This window comes from Hippocampus comes, unplaced genomic scaffold, assembly GCF_001891065.2.
Source record: "Hippocampus comes isolate QL1 unplaced genomic scaffold, H_comes_QL1_v1.1 scaffold28, whole genome shotgun sequence".
Classification (NCBI taxonomy): domain Eukaryota; kingdom Metazoa; phylum Chordata; class Actinopteri; order Syngnathiformes; family Syngnathidae; genus Hippocampus; species Hippocampus comes.
In genome coordinates, this window is record NW_017805405.1 from 607,057 (window position 1) to 626,822 (window position 19,766).

The following is a 19,766-nucleotide window of genomic DNA, read 5'->3' on the forward strand; positions in this document are numbered from 1 at the left end:
TTTGTATTATTGTTTTTCAAATAAAGTTTGTTGAAACTGTCTTATTTCCGGGAGGAGGGACTCATTTTGTACCACGTGACCAAACACGGAAGTAATGCCTTGCGCTGTGAGGTCGCACTTTCAGTGAAGTGTTTTGATCCAAACATTTTTTTGTTCCTTTTTCATTTATAACGTTTGAGCCAAGTTAATAGACCGAGTTAGACTGGAACTATGACCCAAGCAGAGAAAGAACAAGATAATGGAAAGGAAAAAGAAAAAGAGCGCGACAAAGAGAAGGAGAGGGAACAGCGAGGAGTGAAAAGACCCATTGCTCCACCAACCATCCCGGAGCCCCTCCAGGAGGTGAGTTTGCGAATCCCCTTTTCGTAGTGCTGTGCCATTTAGACAATTTTATACCCCGGTATATGTAATATGATGACGAGCTTTTCATTTTAATTTTCTTCCAGCCATTTCAGAGCATTTAGAAATTTTCAAGACCTACAGGATACTGTAGTCATGATATACACATCAATTACCAAATGAAAGAATAGATTCTCTCCTTTGACTTCGGCTCGCCTTTTTCCGTTCCGTTATTATTAGTTGTAGACAAAAAGGTAGGTTGCAAAAAATGCTCTCAGTGGAGTCACAAACTGCTGATCTCATATATAAAATGGGACATCGATGTCATTTACTGGTCGGTGCGCATCACTAAAGTTGTTCCCAAGTTTGAAATTTCCCGCGAAGTTGCACCAGGCCTCTCTCAATGAATCATTGATTCTCAAAATAGCTGCTGATGAATTTGATAATCGATTAGTTACAGATTAATCAATTAATTATTGTATCTCGAACGTCTATTTTACAGCAAATACAGAGCAACTTTGTCATCGTCATCCATCCTGGATCAAGGACGCTACGCATTGGCCGAGCGACAGACAACCTTCCGCTCACGATCCCGCACGTGATAGCACGCCGACACAAGCAAAGTAGCCAGCCCAGATATGAAGATGCCTGGTTGCTCAGGGATGGTCTAAATGTGCGGCAGGTGTATGTAACCTGTAAAAATTGGATTTGTTGTTCTCACTGACCTCATTGCATCCTTCCTCATGCTCTCTGCCAGAAACCTGAAAGCAATGAACAGAGGCAGAACGGCCTTAAAATGGTTGACCAGGCCATTTGGTCCAAAAAGATGTCCAATGGAGTGAGGAGGACGCCAGTGTCTGCTGAGCAGGTGTGTGTGTGTGTGTGTGTGTGTGTGTGTGTGTGTGTGTGTGTGTGTGTATAAGTGAGAGATATATATCTGGACCAGGAAACCCAACTTTAAGACCACCAACAAAAAGTATGATCACATTATGGTGGTTGACGGAGCAGTTTAATAACGTTTGAACTCTTGTACCCACTGAGTAATTGTTGTGTACTGTTGTGTATAAAATCTATCTTCTCTCAAAAAGCTTGTTTTCTGTTCTTTTTTCTTTGGTCTAAAATAGGTGATTTGAGCGAAACCAATCCATGTTTTACCGCTGATTACTAAAATAATTTCTCTTTTTTTGAGAATGGCTGGAATTGAAAGTTCATAATGGAAAGAGTATGGATGAATGCCAGAAATGACAAGTCAGCCTACTGATAAATGACATGAACATCACATCAGTCATGCTTTAGAAACAACGCAGGGGTACAGCGGAAAATCTTGACATGCGTCTCCTGTCTTTATTTAGGCAAGAGCATACAACTGTCAGATCCGTCCAGCTGTGCTAGACAGCAGCTCCAGGGTAAAGTGGACCAACACATCTCACCATCCCCCTTATTTGATAGGAGACGAGGTAAGTGCCAAGAGTCTACGTGAAAATGAAGATGTTCAACATCAGTCATTGTCTCCGCCTCTTCCCGCCATCACAAAATGCAGGCCCTGTATGTAAAACCAACCGACTGCTACAACATCCACTGGCCTATAGTTCGAGGACAACTCAACGTGCACGTCGGTCCCGGAGGCTCGCTCACTGCTGTCCTGGCTGACCTCGAGACCATCTGGAGTCACGTCATTCAAAAGAACTTGGAGATCCCGCTCAAAGACCTAAAAGTGGGGAATGATATCATAATTTGTATTTTCTTTTTCAGTTATATATTATGTAGAAAAAAGTCTTGGGACGCAAGTGTTATGCTAGGTTCAGACTGAACACAAAATATCACATCGGCCTTCATGTATGGCTTACGCTTGTTTAGGGGGGGGTGCTTCAAACGGAGAAGGGGAGGGGTTTCTCCTCTGACAGAAAAAAAAGTTTAAAACATCGCTTGTAAATCTGGTGACCGGTGGTTGTGTACTTTGGCAGCTATTCCTTGGGTGACAGTTCAACCGCTGTAAAAACGTCAATACGGTCACCAGTCGCCAAATTCATTGCTCATTCACATTTTTCCAAATTTTCATGATATTGCCGATAAATGAGACGACATATAGATCAGAAGTTTGTCGGCAACAAAAAATATTCAGTTTTTAAAAAAATCTGCAAATGTACTGCCTGAAAAAAAAATACAAATTTTAAAATACAAATTTTAGGGGCCCCAATTTTCCTCCATTTAAGGCAGTGTAGAGCCTTGGGATGGATCCTCAAATTTTGATTTATCAGGTTTACGAGGCATTTTGGGGAACTGGACGGTCAGAACCATTTGGTCATGATCATTTTGCATTGTCAAATAATTGTGCCCCAATGCAAGAATAGTTCATGCTTGGATGAGATTGAGGCTGACAATCAAAACACCTTTGGAATGACCCACCGCAGAACAGATGACTCAGCAGGGCCTCTCAGCTAAATCAGAGACACACACACACACACACAGACACACACGCGCAGACAAATGCTGCAGGCGAACCAATTTTTTTTTCCTCTTTTTCATTTGCTGTTGGTGGAGTGCCGCAATACTTTTCTCCTAGTGTATTTAATGAGGGCAACAGTTTACCACCCTCAAATCAGAAATCTAAACATTTGACACATTTTTCTTGAGAAAATCATGTCTTTACGTCACATGATGTTTTGTGACTGTTGCCAGTATTAAGAGACATGTAGATCAGAAGTTTGTCGGCAACGAAAAATATTCACTTTTTTAAAAAATCTGCAAATGTACTGCCTGAAAAAAAATACAAATTTTAAAATGCAGATTTAGGGGCCCCAATTTTCCTCCATTGAAGGCAGTGTAAAGTCCTGGGATGGATCCTCAAATTTTGATTTAGCAGGTTTACGAGGCATTTTGGGCAACTGGACGGTCAGAACCATTTGGTCATGATCATTTTGCATTGTCAAATAATTGTGCCCCAATGCAAGAATAGTTCATGCTTGGATGAGTTTGAGGCTGACAATCAAAACACCTTTGGAATGAACCACCGCAGAAAAGATGACTCAGCAGGGCCTCTCAGCCAAATCAGTGACACACACACACACACACACACACACACGCACACACGCACAAACACACACGCAGGCAAATGCTGCAGGCAAACCAATTTTTTTTCCTCTTTTTCATTTGCTGTTGGTGGAGTGCCGCAATACTTTTCTCCTAGTGTATTTAATGAGGGCAACAGTTTACCACCCTCAAATCAGAAATCTAAACATTTGACACATTTTTCTTGAGAAAATCATGTCTTTACGTCACATGATGTTTTGTGACTGTTGCCAGTATTACAGATGCATCCTTTTGGTTCCTGACATCTACAACAGACAGCATGCCAAGGAACTGGTCTCCATGCTACTGGTTAATATGGGCTTTTCAGGTATTTCACTTGTCATACTTTCAGGTCAGCCTTTGTTTCACAAAACCGTACAATCGCCTAATTTCTCTCCCCCCCCCAATGTGTATTTATGTGTACAGCAATTATAGTGCACCAGGAATCAGTGTGTGCCACATTTGGGAGCGGGTTAAGCAGCGCTTGTGTCGTAGACGTCGGAGACCAGAAGACCAGTCTGTGCTGTGTAGAGGACGGGGTTTCCCATCGGAACTCCAGGTGTTGAGAAAATTTGTACTTCAGGAATTTGATTGCGCCAACGTTTGTATTGACATGTTGAAAGTGTGTCATCACTGCACCTCGAAGTCATGGAGGCACAACTGCACGTCACTGCTTCCCAGCAGTAAAAAAACAGCTTTGGCTACACTCGTGAGTCCCAGCCACCAGCTGTGGGAAATACTGTTACATTTAATTGGTCTGAAAATGTTTATTTATTGACTTCACATAACATATCTTTGTTCATCTATATTGGACAGCAAAGTATAGCGACAGGCAGATCAATTCATTCACTCCCAAAGACATATTTCTGTCTTTTCAGACTCCACACATTCAATCCCAGGTACTCAGTAACCGCTGTCCCTGAAAGGGTTTAATGTAGGTTGGGAAGCTCATAGAGTCAGAAGACTCAAAAGTTACTTTCTTTTGTTGGCTGGGCATTAATCTAATCTCTTGACAAGGCTCTGTTGTATTTTTTCACGGAATAATATGTAATCATGGGAAACGCGTTTTGTATTTCTGTTTTCTAAATTCCAGTATGTCTTTTTTTTTTTCCAATTTCCAGATCATTCATACTTGCTAATGCAAATTATTATTTTTTTAAACCCTTCACAGGTTGTCTTTGGCATACGGTGGCGCAGACGTGACCCGCATTTTTTTCTGGCTCCTGCAGAGGGCCGGATTTCCGTACAGAGACTGTCAGTTGTCCAACAGATTGGACTGTCAGCTCCTGCAACATATAAAGGAGACACTCTGCCATCTGGACCAGGTGTGTGGTTCAAAAATTACGTGTTTACCGTATTGGCCCGACTATAAGACGTGTTTTTTGCATTGAAATAAGACTGAAAAAGTGGGGGTCGTCTTATATTCGGGGTCTAGACGTTATACCGATTCACGACGCTAGATGGCGCCAGATATCATTGAAGTGAATGCTGAACTTGACTCCCCAGGCCGAAGCGAACCCCTGTCACGAAGAATAAAAATAAAAATAGCGGTAGCATGAAGAAGAAAAATAAAAAAATAGCGGTAATAAAGAAAAGAGAAGAAAATAATAGAAGAGATAACAGAAAAAGGAGAAATGTAGCGACAATCTGGATAAAAGTGGGTCGAAGATCAGCCAGGTTAACCGGCAGCTGAGGAGAAGTTATGATGTCATTTACATTTCAAAAAGCAGAAGCCATTCATTTACCAATGTGATTGCACTTTAGTTTACGTATTTAAATGTTCAGATGTTAAGATTTGAATGAGGCAAAATGACATGCTTTTTCTCTCAAATGTATTGTTATAATCATTTGTTTGAGATGTAGTCATTATTTTCTGTATAAAAATTAATTTGGTGTTCAAAAAGTCTTTTTTCAAACTTGAGTCTTGAAAAAGAGGGGGTCGTCTTGTAATCAGGGCCGTCTTATATTCGGGCCAATACGGTATATTGTTGAATTGCGTACACACACTGTTTAAGATGTTCTCAGCTTTATAACATGCAATATAAAATCATGTTTGATGCACTCGCTTTTTGATTATTAAAAGAAATACAGTTCTAAGACAATGGAGGTCGCCATTGTTGTTTACATTGCAGTGTTTGTCTATCTTCTTGTATGCAAATCAATTAAAAATATTTTTCCTGGTTCCCTTGAGGACATAACTGGATTACAAGATCATGAATTCCAAACACGTTTCCCAGATGCCCCAGCTTTTCTCTTCCAGGTTCGCTTAGGGGATGAGAAATTACAGGTAGCTCAAATTATTCCGAGTCCATTTTGTGTTGGCTTCCACATTTCTAGACTGATTTATTTGTTGCCTTGCATAAAATAGGCCCCCATGGCACTGTTCTACCCCAGCACGTTTGGTATCGTCGGCCAGAAGATGACATCGTTGCAGTACCGTTCTCAAGGCGACTCCGAGGACCCTCATGATGAACTCTATTTACTGGCCACACACAGCAAACAAGACCAGGTAAAGACGGAGACACTTGTTAATCATTTAATCAATCAGTAAGCAGTTGGACTCGATCACTTAAGTGGGCCCTGAATATTTATTCTTCATTTTACCAAGAGTTGTTGGATAACTGATTCCAACTGATAGCATCTTACTTTTTGAACACCTTTGGGTTGCGCTACAACAAAGGCAGTGAAAGCGGAAGAAGAAAATGACAAGCTGTGTGAAGATTTATGCTGCAATAGTCAAGAAATGTGGGAAAATGCTCATTGTTAGGATTTAGAAAACCGGGGATCAAAAACTAAGCTTTAGCTCAATTTCAAAATGTACTCACTACATTTTCTGACTCATTACTACAATTCTTATTGCTATCAGAAATGCAGTACACTGGTACCTCTACTTACGAAATTTGTTGGTTCTGGAATAAATTTCTTAAGTAGAAAATTTTGTAAGTAAAGACGCATTTTCCATGTAAATGCCCTAATCTGTTCCAAGCCCCCCCCCCCCAAAAAATTCAGACATAAATGTTTTCTAAAGCATAAAAATGCATCAAAATATGTAACAAATACATGTTACAAACTGATTATTGCACAATAAATGATAGTTGCGCGTAATGTAAAAAACAAGAGAGTAAAGAATAAAAATGATGGTCATTTAACTTTTAACTGGGTCCTCATTGTTTTTTGCCCTTTTTAGTTTATGTTGTCTCTCAGAAGTGTTTTTTTGTAAAGAACTGATCCAAGGACGTTCGCTTTTGTCTGCTTTTAACAATCCTTCGAAAATGTCCAAGGCAAACATCAGCATCGTGAGCGATCGCCCGACCGGTGAACACTTTTTCTGGGTAATTCACACTTGCGTAAAAGTATCGGAACGCCTCATGGCCCGAGTGGCGAATGATGAGGACGCTGCATAGACACATATCTATCTATTGATACACATTGACACATACGGTAGAGGTCCCTCTTAGTCAATGGGATGCCAGGAAGATGCTTGGTAACAGCCAATGGCAGAGCAGCCTTAAGTATGTTGCGTTCAGGAATCTCGGAGGTGCGAGTAGCAGACCATACTGTATTTTTACTTTCGTATCTTGAAATTGCTTTTGTAACGAGGCAATATTTTCCTATTGAGGCGTTTCGTATCTTGAAAATCTCATATGAAGAGACTTTCATAAGTAGAGGTACCCACTACTGTATATATTGCTAGTTACAGTAAATGTCATTTCTACAGTTCCTCATCCTTTTTTCTTATCATTTTTCCAACAGTCCTCCAAGTCTGCTTCAGACCGCAAGGCGCTCTCAAGACAAGGCGGAGCTTTGGACGGTGATGCGAGTGGTCAAGGGGGCATCGGGGAAATGTCAGAACTTCCCAGGGGGAGCGGCGGCAGTGGAGCAATGCAGGGCGAGACGGATATCGGCGCCGCCCAGGGGGAGTGCCTGATGGGAGTGGGGGAGGCGGAGGATCCCCTCTCGACACATCTCTCCAGGAAGACTGCAATCATGAACCAGTTTGAGGGCAAAGCGCTTGGCCTGGATAAGGCCATCCTGCATAGCATTGACTGCTGTGGTAATAAAAACACTGGATGGACAAAGTATTAATACAGAGGGGTTTTTTTTCAAAGTCAAGAGCTGTCTCGTTGTCTTTTGAAAGCCTCGGACGAGACCAAGCGAAAGATGTACAGCTCCATCCTGGTGGTGGGAGGAGGGCTCATGTTTCATGGCGCTCAGGAGTTCCTGCTTCACCGCATCATTAACAAGATGCCACCATCCTTCAGAAGGCTTGTGGACAGCGTGGAGGTTATCACGAGGCCAAAGGTAAAAAGTGGCTCCTCAGTCATCATGGGGAATATGTAAAGTTTAGTAGTTTCACAAAAAGAATTCAATTTTTGTGCACATTCTGTGAATGCTGAAACGCTATTCAAAGCTTAGTTTGTTGACATGCTGTAGGACATGGACCCCCGACTGATATCATGGAAGGGGGGAGCGGTGCTGGCCTGTCTGGACACAACCCAAGAAATGTGGATCCACCAGAGAGAGTGGCAGCGCTTTGGTGTTCGGATGTTACGTGAGCGGGCTGCTTTTGTGTGGTGAAAACACACAAGTTTACAAAAAACGACTTTGGTGAGAATCTTAAGGAAAAGACAAAAAAAACCCCAAAAAAAAACATTTCTAATGAAATGTAAGTATGAAAGCTCGAACTCTGCTGTACACTTCCAGTCATTCAATAGCGCTACAATGTGCACCCTGTTAAATAATGGGGGGTGGGGGGATTTTGACTGAAAAAGTGGCAAAAACTGTACAGTGAGTAGTCGACACAATTGGAAAATGAATACGGTTCTTGCTTTTATATTGAGCAATAATTGCTGAAAGTGAGGGGATTGATCAATAACTGCAACCTGTTGGAAAAAAACGATGATGGGTTCTTTTTGAATTTTAAGTTGAATGCCCTTGATTTTCCACAGAACTCTCCCACAAAGTTAAAGTATCGCGCATGGGTCACCAACTTTTTTGTTTAACATTTTCAAAAGATCACTGACACAACAATCCTAGAAAATCAATCTCTCATCACTGGTGAGCATTTTTTTTTCTTTTTTAAAAGTGAGATACTAATATGGTCCTTGGGGGCTAGTTGGGTGTCCGTGGGCACCACATTGGTGACCCCCCTGGTGTAGAGCATTTTTACACTTCTAGTATTGAGAATTGTATAGTATTGAATGGGAAAGAGGAGTGATGATGTCATTAAAGCTTTGGTATTTATGGCATGATCATTTCCAAGTCAACTTGAGTTCATGACATATTTTCAATTCTAAATCTCGGCCATTGCACACTACAATACCGAAAAAAATATTTTGGAATAGATTAAATAACTAGACGAATTCAACTGTTTAGTTACATTTACTTACAACCTAATTTTTTTACATACCGACTACAGTAACTTCTTAGTTGACTCAACTGCATAGCGTAGCTAATTCTCAAATAAATCCGAATGAAAATATGACAATAGTACAATAACCTGTCGTTTGGATCAATCACACTTATTCAATTTTTTTTTTCAATAATATTTTAATGAAGTGAAGTATCGTATTTAATATCTAACATCATGTCATTAACATTAACTTGTCAATGGAGGGCAAAAAAAAAAAAAAATAAGCAAATTGTATTCCAAGACAAAAAAATAAAAATAAAGCAGATGTACTTGTGCGATCTACGAGCTGCCAGATCAGCCAACCTGGTTCCGATAAGTAGGAATTCCCAAAAAGGCGTCAAAAAGCTGCTGAGGCAGCGGCAACTCAAGAAGTGGGGCTTCACTACTGTGACCACCCGTCTATACAGTAGCTGGGCCCACGCCTACACACACCGTGTAGGCGTTTACCTGCAGAAAAGAATGCAAGGTCAATCCAACATCGATGGATCATTACATAGCCATATGATTTAAGAATTGAAAAATATGCACATGCACAGTCTAGTAAGAGCCAATACAAGAGCTGTCTCACAAATTGTACCCTTACAAAACTCATGCTTGATTCGTCTGGAGTAGTAATGAGTAATTTGCTTGTAAACTGTACTGCATCATACCGAAACTGTTTCCAATACTGCACCCTCTGTCAGTAAATATTACATAAAAACAAAAACAAAAAAACAACTGCAATAATAAATAATGTGAAATTAAAACCTCTGTGACAGAGTCAATCAAAACTGAACATTATGGGCTATGTCAAGATATTCATTCTTAAATATATACACTTCATGTTGTGGCCAATGTGTTGGTGCATGTGAAACCTCACCTTCCTCATCCTCCTCCCCCCATTGGAGGAGGACTGGGCCCGCCACCAAAGTTTATTCTGCCCATCCGTCTTCGGCCACCAGGGGGACCCGGAGGACTACATGAGAGAAAACAATGTAAAATGAGGCTTCACATTTTCGATTTTCGAACCATATCGATGTCCTTGCTGCTCACTACAATATGGGTGAAGCAATACGATGAAATAGTAAAATATAGTCTCTCATAGGTTTTAGCCAAGCAAGTCCTAAGATTTGGTGACTTCAGTCTGACTCGAGTCAAGTCACGTGACTTGAGTCCCCAAACGGACTGGAATTTTGTTGAATGTTAAATTAGTTAATTTATGGTACAACAAGGATCCCGTTTGTGCTGCTGGCACGTATTTTATTTTTTTTAGCTGTTAAAAAATTCCACCAAAAGCAGAACTGAAAGTATACAGGGATATACTGTAATGACAATAATAATGATAATTATGAAGCTTACATACCCTCTGCCATCAGAAAACCGTGACGAACCACTACGTCCATCTTTCGTCAGGTCAGGGTGAATTATTGTTTTAAAACTGATGGGGGGAAAAAAAGTGCATGTCAACAATTTTATATTGCAACTTAAGCATATGTACAATTTGTAAATTGTATTAGTCTATGAGTTGCAAATGCAACTTTTACTCTTTCTTCCTTTTACACATGAGCATAGGTGGTTTTACAGGGTGGCAAGGAGTGGCAGGCTGACACACTTACCAAATGCCTTGAGCTTCAGTGGCCAACCCTCAATGCCAATGAATCTATCAATACGTTAAAAATGTAATAAAACTTTCTTTATATTTTCTCCGTAGTGTGGATAAAAAGTGTGTTAAAATGTAATTAGTTATACACTTATAAACTGACTTACAAAAGGCCAAAAAACTCCACAGCTCCCCAGAACAGGTCGACCAGTAAAGACAGTCGCCATGGTGACTGGCTCCTGCTGTCCAGAACTTGACCTGACAAAGACAGGGTCCAGATGATGATTGTGTTAATAAAGAATGGACATCCTTACAGGATGTCGCTTCGGTCTGAACAAACAGGCACTTGACGGCAATGTGGAGTTATTGCATTAAGGTCTTGCGAATCTTCCAAAAACTCTAGATTAAAAATATTGGAACTAATGTAGAAGATGTTACTTGTTAATATTCCAACTGAATACAATGCATTTTTGCCAGTGTGCAGACTTATAATAAAACCAATGTCACCATTCCAACGACGCTTGAATGAGGCGACTCAAAACATGGCCAGAAAACGACCAACACAAGACCTCCAGTGAGCATACACTGGCTGTTAAAGTAACGCTATACGTATGCATGACTGAGAAAGCAAAGCAATAGTGTTTGTTGTTTTTGTTGTGCCGTAGGGGCAAGTTAGCAAACGAGGTAGGTTGCGCCGATAAATATCAACTGCCAAACTTCCTATTCGCCTCATACAGTTAAGACGTGGTGTAATTTAACATTAAAACATTTTCGATAAATTCTTAATGCATACTGTGTGATCGAGACATGTTTATGGTGTATAATCTCGCCAGAAGGTACCAGAAATCCACTCACCGTTCGACACGTACACCATCTTTAGGAAATAACAACATACCACGCACTTACGTAGACGACGTGTGTGACGTTTGCTTCCGGGTTCATAGGTGACGTAATTCCCAGACAAATAATTAAACTACTTTAATTCTGTCTACCAAATAAATGCAGTCAACCAAATAAATGCAATCAGCACTGTTCTGTGTTGTTTTATCGCCAGTCCTGGTTTTGGGGATTTGAACCCAAGCTAAATATGGCATTGGATTTATAGAGGAGGGGCAACGTGTAAGGGCAGGATAAGCAATTCTTCATTGGAATCTCGGAAAATCAAATTGTGCACCGATGACGACTAAACTGTGTTACGTAAAAATGTTGAGTTGCGGTACCGTACGTAGCCCTTTATTGAACCTTACATCGTGACGTGTGGCAATGGCTAAGCTTTTTGTTTTTTTCTCAGTGGCACCACAGCAAACTTCCATGTCATTTGACCAAGAAAGACAGTGATTTATTTCTTTTTTTTTTATTTAAGCCAAAACCTAGGGCGATTTTATGAATTAGAAAATACTATCCCCACCATATGTATGTCAGAATATTTTCTTAAGGTGGACAAAGTGATCGCCTGATTTTTTTCCCCCCCTGGCAAAGAGTAGCGTCAAGTTTTACATAAGCTATACTGTACATACAAGTTCATCACAAGTCATGGTGTTTTTCTCAATGGCACCACAGCAAACTTCCATGTCATTTGACCAAGAAAGACAGTGATTTTTTTTTTACTTTTTTATTTAAGCCAAAACCTAGGACGATTTTATGAATTCGAAAATACTATCCCCACCATATGTATGTCAGAATATTTTCTTAAGGTGGACAAAGTGATCGCCTGATTTTTTTCCCCCCCTGGCAAAGAGTAGCGTCAAGTTTTACATAAGCTATACTGTACATACAAGTTCATCACAAGTCATGGTGTGGGGTGCAAGGCTGAGCAAATCTATCCACGGCCATGTGAGAGTCTTGCATGGACATGTAATGAAAGGCAGATAATATACATTCCATTTTACAGCTAACAAAAACACGATTGAAATTGGTCCTCTCACGTATTTCAATTCATTTCATGAATTATTTTCCCCAAATCAAAAAGTGTAACTAATATATTTGAAGACTGTATTGCCTACAGTTACAAGCAAGAAAGCAACAGCTCACTGACACTAATGAGCAAATAGGGGCTCAGAGTCTTTAGTGCAAGGGTACCGACAGTCATGGTTTGGTGCCAAATATGGCTTTTGGGGTATACATCTCCCACAAACATCCATTAAAACCCTTCAGAATGATTGCATTTAGAAACAGGATCAGCTCTAGTGACTGGTGCTAATTCATTTTTACCGGGTGCCGTTTCGTAACCAGCATTCTTCCAGATATGCAACACGGGAGCACTATGTAGCAAAATAAGCCCTTTATTGCAACATTTTAAAACATTACAAAAATACCACAAAGACATACATAACCTTAAATGAAACTGGAGACTTTCACAATATTTGACCCCACAATCTACACACTTAACAGTAATTGTTTGACAGCATTTTCCCTGTAAGGTATCTTTCCATTTAGCCAAGCTGGTGTTAAGTGTAAACATAAAACCCAAAACAAAATGGTAAAACATTTACTCATGTCCCAAGAAAGTTTGTGTGCTCTGTAACACCGGAGCGTCATTGATGAAACCTTGCATGAAGTTATACGTCAGAGCCAAAAGTGGACTCAGTGGCTCGCTTTCAACAATTACAAAGAGCATGAGGGCAATTACAACAAACACCACAAACTGGATCTGGATAGGGACCATTCGGCGCTCCATTTCTCTTCTCTCCAGAGTGGTGGGGCTTAATGGAGGGCGTGAGGAATGAAACTCTACGGGCCTCCCGGCTGCACCCTTGATGGGCCTCCGGCAGGTGGCGCTATAACAAAAAGGAATGAGAGTGTGAGGAAGTTCTCCCCCACCAAAAATAGCCGTTCAAAATGTTTAAACGCTTGTAGAGTGGTCAACTTTAAAAATAAATAAATAAATAAAAAAAAGGACTTGGGATAGGAAGATCACAAGTTTGAACACAATGGGGCTTTACAGTTAAACTTTTCAAATTTTTGATTTGCTCTTATGCCGATTAAATTAAGCTTTGCTTTCAAAAGTCTTTGTGAAGGCTGCAATGTCCATTTGTGTCACTTAGAACACAGGTGTCAAACTCAAGGCCTGGGGGCCGGATCTGGTCCGCCACATCATTCTATGTGGCCCGCCGAAGCAATTGATGTGCATCTAACGTCATGTTTCTTGCTAAATGCCAACAATGCAAATGGTCTTCACTTTTAAAAATGTTGAGATATTGCTTCCAATCCCTCTTAAAATAAATGTCACATTTTAAAAGTAATTTAACATTATTACTGGTCCCCGATTTCAAAACTAGTCTTTCATTGATTTTTTTTGTGCATTTGTAATCTGAGACAACCATACATTTATTTGACTTCACACTGTGAACTTCAGTCATAATGGCCCTCCGAAGGAAACCCTAACTACAATGTGGCCCGCGACAAAAATGAGTTTGACACCCCGGATTTAGAACTTACCTAATCATTGTGCTTGCAGGCTTAATGTTAGGAATCAAGTCATCTTTCATGGGGTCCTGTGGAAGCAAGATCTAATTACCAACAAAAATAAGTTGCGCTGGAGGCACTTTTAAAAGGAAGGCCCAGAAGCAGCCAGAAAAGACAAGAAATAAGATTTATGCATGATAAACCTGAACCAACAGTGTGTTGTCAGACAACAGCATGCTATAGAAGCCTGCAAATAGGATGGATGCACCTTCGTTTCCCAGTTAGAATGGGACTCTTTGGGAGTGAAGTACAGAGACTGCCTCGTGTCCGTCACAAGCACGTCGAACTAAATGAAAAAAAAAATGTAAACAAGACTCAGTTTTCCACTTCAAGTCCAAATAGGGGACGATCACTACTCACCTTGTTGGACTCAGTCCAAGGCTTGTGAACGTCACTCTCCTTCAGTTCACCGTCTTCAATCGGAGACATCCGTTTTTCCATCTGTAGTTTCGTTTGATTATAGTGGGGGGGGGGGGAATCATTGCGTGAGCACTCCTGTGGAAACTCCCCTCACCCAAAAGGCAAACGCGTACCTTTTCAACCATTTCAGTGATGCTGAAGTTCTCTGGGGAACAGTTTGAATCTTGGCTTGATCTAGAGGGGACCTGCCAGATTAAAGGCTATTAACAATATATTACCGACCTCAAAATGAAAAGAAAAGGTGAGTGACACACATCAAGCCACTGAGAGAAGCTCAGCCAGTGATATAACAAGAGTTTTGAGGGTTGCTGGTTATCCTCCCCGCCCACACCAACAGATGTTTCTGTCTTTCTCCCCACTGATAAAACGCAAAAGCCAGTGACAGCAACTTGGCTCTTTTTAGTAACAAACTAACATTTCACAATTTAATCACAAAACTTTCATATAAACTAAACGCACATAGGCTACAGACAACAGTTAACTTCCTTTTACATTTGCACTTTTTTTTTTGTAAATCACCTTTGTAATACAGAATGAGAAAATTTTACTGTGTGTGATTGTGTTTTTTTTAACTATGAATACACAAAGAAAACAATGACATTGACTGCCGGGTCCTTGTGGGACATTGCCGCTGAGCAGGACATTAGAATCCTTGTCAAATAATTTCAAAGTGTACCTCTGATCCTAATGTTGAATGTTGATCGAAGGCTGATGCGCCACTTTGCGTCCCTTTGGGAATCTGAACAGCCCTCCCACTCTGTGTCGAATTAGAAACCTTCTTCAAAGTTGGCTTGCGACAAAGATTCTCATTTTTTGAGGCACAAGCTGCAAAGCGCTACGAGAGACCAGACTCAAATCAATTTAATAAAATACTGGATTCAACAGGGGGCAAAATACATGAAAATAAAGGATATTGCCTGCAATTATTTACCCGTCTTGGTGAAGGTAAAAAGCGCTGCTGGTAAACGTGTCCATCCTGAGAGAGCACATCCACCTGTGGATAAAGGAAGTACAGTACTTGGCATCATTCAAGTTCAAGTCAACTTTATTGTCAGATGAAATTTCTTTCCTCTCAACCACAGGAGAGAGAGGAGCATTATTTATTGAGTCTCACGACCACAGCTGTATTAAAACACATTGTAAAACGATTTGGGATTTTTAGAATAAAACCCCCACGCCAAAAGACTTGTGTCATGGCCAAGTGTCCCAATACTTTTGTCTGCACCGTGATTGTCAAACTTTCTCCCACCTGACTGCATTCTTGCTCTTCTGACTGTTCATCTTCCTGGTTTGATCCTTTGGAACATACAGGGGGAAAAAACATCACTAAGGATGCTTAACAAGAAATTTGATACAGTTAAAAAACCAAAAATAAAAAAACGAAGTGGTGATTCAGTACCTGAGTCACTGTCTTCATTGCTGTCATTATCTGACTCTCTGGGACAAAACACAACTTTCTCCACTAATTTGAAGGTATTCTGTTTAGCCTGCAGCCTCCTCAGCTTCCTCTCATACACAGCCCTGGTGGAGCCTCAAAAGGCAAACATTCTTACTGACGACCTCAGCTGAGAAAGTGCTCATAAGGTTGGCAAAAATAAACAAAAAAAAGCAACCTTACCCACTATTGGCCCAGCTTTGACCCCGTACACAAGTAGTGCAGCCTTCAGGTCGTCATCAGTCAGCATATCCAGGTTATATTTATGTCCATCTTTTGGCTTCTCTTCCTGCAAAACGGTGTTACAGTGGAAGCGTTTAGAACCACTGAAATATCCACAAAAACATGTGAAAGTGCTTATATAGGTGCTGCACGAAAATAAACAACAACTCACGCCCCCTCCAAACAGCAAAAAAAACAAAAACAAAAAAAAACCTTACATTTCTCTAAAGCCCGGTGTCAAAGTCAAGGCCCGGGGGCCAGATCTGGTCCGCCACATCATTTATGTGGCCCGCGAAAGCAAATAAAGCATATCAAGTTCCATGATGCTTGCTAAAGTCTGAACCAAAATTTCAAATTGTCATATTTATTTTATTACACAATACTTGGTTACCTCTTTTTCTTATCTCGCACTCGACAAATACTCAATATAGAGCCTATAAACAAAACTAACACTAAGACTAATTAAAAGTGAAACACAGCATTAAAAAAAAAGTTGCTCATAATTAAAATTAACTGAATGAAAAACAATAAAAGTCCAAATGAAAAAAACGATTACCTATCATTAAAAAACAACAACACAGAAAACGATTATTACCCTGGTTGAGTGAAAAAATGTCTCCCATGTTATACACCACACCACATTTAACACCATTTTGCAACCGCAATATAGTTAGTTTCCAGATCAGCCCACAGTTGGCTGTCCCTCGATTTCTTTTACTACTGTTTTATGAAACAGATGTATGACGCTCACCATGGTGGGCGGACCACCAAGATGGATAGTCTTTTGGGCAGCATGCACAAAACTAACGGTGCGCGTTCTCCATGATGCCGTGCTGCAGCATGCATGAGTTGCAGTGATTTGATGACATCGCCCTGAAAGTGGTCTGGTGAAAGCTTTGTGACATGGAAATGATGACCCAAGAGGACATGTCATTTACACTCTACCTCCATACCCTACCTACCAGTGGCAGTAAGGGAACGTGTTGACCATGACGCAAAGTGTGGGGCTCGTCCGTCTTAAAAATGCATTCACAACCCCCCAAAACTGAGAGACCTATTCAAAAGTTGGCTCTTTTGATTGAAGGATGACAGGTGCAAGTACCTTAGCAAGAGTTTAGTTTGTTTTATTTCTCTCATTTTTATCATATCTGGTCATTTTTGCCTCATTTGTTAGTGTTGTCACAAAGCATCAGGACACCTTTTGAGGCAATGTTGCATTAAGATCGGACTCCCAATTTTTTCAAGGAGAAACTGGTTCATGAAGACTGGACTTAGGAAAGAGCTTATAAACATAAAGCGGAGGAATATAATCCAAAAAGGATGAACAAGTCTGAAATATCTTAAAAGTCTATTCATGGCAAACCAAAGGTAAATTTAATTTGCTTTTGTTCAGCATTCTGTTGTCCACGGTCTGATAAGAGGATGCTGAGCAAATAATTCTGTAATATACTTTTGAATATTAAATGAAATGGGTCTACAAAGATATCTGACAGGGCTGGAGAGGGGTTCGGGTTTTTCTGAATTTGCCACAATGCATTACTGGCGGACATGTCTCCATTGTGAGACAAATAAAGGTTTTCTTATCTTAATCATACCGAATGGCAAAGCGTCATTTGTCATGCCTTGTACTTGCGTCATTGTTGGCTGTAATAGTTTGGTAGTACATTGCGTCAACGCGAGCTGTTGGCGCACAAAGATCGTTGTCGGTTATCATTCTCATTCACATAAAGGGTGATGTGCTGTTGTTTCCCGTATCGTCGTTAAGTTACCATACAAGCAGATAAGATTGCAACACCCCATGTGTTGTTTGAAGGGTTATAATTTACCCTAACATTGGTGCTAATTTTGATTAGCATATTTCCCCATCATTGTAAGATAGCACTTAGCTAGCTGTCAATTGTTTGACATGCCAGTTTGTCATTCCAAGCTGTTGTTTAATAATTTATAACCACAAAAGAAAACACTCACTGTCACATGGTATTCATCTTCATCCTCGTTCGAGAAAGCAGCTGCGTTCCTCTGGTAGAAATATTTCTTGGACAAGTAGTCTTGTTCTGTCACCTTCTTGGTGGCCTTGGGGGGAAAAACAGGGCCCTCCCTCAACACTGGCATGTCAAATAAAAGTCAGATACCAGATGGGTAAAAACAAAAAGTCAGCAACGCTCCGGCTTGGCTCTCGCTCATTTGAAAACAGCTGTGAATAATGACTTGATTGACAGCTGCCTTAAAATGAAGGCCCTCGTTAACACGACAACAAGTGTGATAATGCGTAATATTCATCAATTAAGCTTACTGTTTGGGAATTATGGGCCAAGATCCAAAATGAAACGAAAAAGTGAAGTATGATCAAAGTTGGAAGTGGAAACACATGACTGAGTTCGAGATATTTGACTTTTAGGTGACATTCTAGGACAAACCTAAAATGCCCTCCAACCTTGACAAATGAGCCTAATTTGACCTTCTCTTAACCATTCAGTGCACATTTTCACAGGTGCTTTCCTGTTGTTTTACATAAAAGGTCATCCACTTCGCTGCTTTTCCGACTCTTGTAAGTCTGTTGTAACCCGCCGCTAACACCGACACTAAGCCCAGAGCACACTTCCCTCGAAGAACAGTCTGTTTGAAGCCTTATATAATGGCCAAGTGCTGTTGATCAATTGATGTTAAAATGAACAACATGAATAAAATCACAACACACATCTTGCTTGTGAAGCCTTTCATTTGACGTCACATTCAAAAACACAAACAAATGCAACTTCAAAACAACATAGCTGCAAAATCATATGAAAAATTGTGAACCACGTCGCTCTGGTGGCAATGGCAACCATGGATTATGTAGTTAGAAAGCCCACGTGCAACAATTTCAATTTCAGCCTTTCACAGAAGATAAAAAAAGATGAGTTCGAAATTGTTGATTTCACCGAAATTAGGTGAACAGATGTCTTTAAAAATTTTTTTAAAAAAAACCCTCAGTAATTCCTGACAACAAATTATGAAATATGATTAGAATGATAACTATGGGAATTTATTTCCACTTGTGAACATAAATCCGTCTTAAGTTGTATTTCATTTTCAAACATGCGAGAACTTTTTTTTTTGCCAAAACTTAAGCAGTATTGAGTTGAGTGTTATTAATAGCTGCAACCTCATGATGACACCCCTCTCCCCCAACTCCAAAAATGCCCCAAAATACATTTTCACAGTAACTACTGGCTAAATAAGAGTTATTCAATACAAAAAACAGTTATACCAAAATAAGAAGGCATTATAAATATTGGCAGTGCCACAACATGTCAGACTATGTGTGATGAAATGGCCAAAAACAGTTCTTTCACTCCTTTTGTTCTGTGCTGGACTCTGTGATTTTCTTGTCTTCATCACGTTTGAGTAAGCTGACCCCAGTGGTGCCTTCACCCTCACCAGAAGCTTTCTCCACTGTGCTCTTCTTGGTCTGGCTTTTAACTTTTGGGTTCTTCCGGACCAGTGGAGTGTGTCCGTAATTGTTGTATACACTCATCACCTTAATGACCGTTCGACTTGACACGTCGCACATTTTGGCCGTGTCACGCACCGACATGCCTCCCAGTTGAGAGCCAACTATTTGGCCTCGTTGAAAGTCTGTCAACTCACTCATTTCTGGATCCAGTGGTAAATCGGGTGGATTTTCTGTTTTTCCTCTTCTTGTTTTTTTGTTGAAGTCCTCTGTGGTTGAATTTCTTTCACTTGGGTGGAGATTGTTTGAGGTCAGGCTTAACTGTGGAGGTCTAGATGAATGACAGAAACGTGCAAAGATTTATGCAACGGTACCTCAATTTTACTATCTA

General features: G+C 40.4%; 3 protein-coding genes across 5 annotated transcripts; 1 reads left to right on the plus strand and 2 right to left on the minus strand.

Moving 5' to 3' along the window:
* Positions 1–62: 62 nt before the first annotated feature.
* actr8 (actin related protein 8) lies at positions 63–8,093 on the plus strand. Its single transcript, XM_019873126.1, has 13 exons — positions 63–342; positions 842–1,012; positions 1,097–1,207; positions 1,692–1,796; positions 1,880–2,053; positions 3,643–3,736; positions 3,835–3,967; positions 4,580–4,733; positions 5,600–5,695; positions 5,777–5,917; positions 7,162–7,462; positions 7,547–7,710; positions 7,843–8,093. Exons 1-13 carry the CDS (start codon positions 211–213, stop codon positions 7,984–7,986), a joined length of 1,920 nt encoding a protein of 639 aa, XP_019728685.1. The 5' UTR covers positions 63–210; the 3' UTR covers positions 7,987–8,093.
* Positions 8,094–9,676: 1,583 nt separating this feature from the next.
* Positions 9,677–11,360, minus strand: selenok (selenoprotein K). Its single transcript, XM_019873133.1, has 4 exons — positions 11,256–11,360; positions 10,568–10,658; positions 10,164–10,238; positions 9,677–9,776 (listed from the first exon to the last, which is right to left on the minus strand). The coding sequence occupies exons 1-4, from the start codon at positions 11,272–11,274 to the stop codon at positions 9,677–9,679; spliced, it is 285 nt and encodes a 94-aa protein (XP_019728692.1). The 5' UTR covers positions 11,275–11,360.
* Positions 11,361–12,669: 1,309 nt separating this feature from the next.
* Positions 12,670–18,146, minus strand: LOC109517781 (lamina-associated polypeptide 2, isoforms beta/delta/epsilon/gamma-like). Of its 3 annotated transcripts, none has more exons than XM_019873131.1 (11): positions 17,911–18,146; positions 15,904–16,024; positions 15,685–15,816; positions 15,535–15,581; positions 15,217–15,279; positions 14,962–15,120; positions 14,399–14,470; positions 14,226–14,306; positions 14,074–14,151; positions 13,839–13,894; positions 12,670–13,177 (listed from the first exon to the last, which is right to left on the minus strand). In XM_019873131.1, exons 1-11 carry the CDS (start codon positions 18,052–18,054, stop codon positions 12,889–12,891), a joined length of 1,242 nt encoding a protein of 413 aa, XP_019728690.1. In that variant the 5' UTR covers positions 18,055–18,146; the 3' UTR covers positions 12,670–12,888. The 3 variants fall into 3 exon arrangements, with proteins under 3 accessions (XP_019728690.1, XP_019728689.1, XP_019728691.1); XM_019873130.1 differs by lacking the exon at positions 17,911–18,146 and adding an exon at positions 16,694–16,891 and having other exon boundaries at positions 15,904–16,009; XM_019873132.1 differs by having other exon boundaries at positions 12,671–13,177; positions 15,904–16,009; positions 17,911–18,145.
* Positions 18,147–19,766: the final 1,620 nt, after the last annotated feature.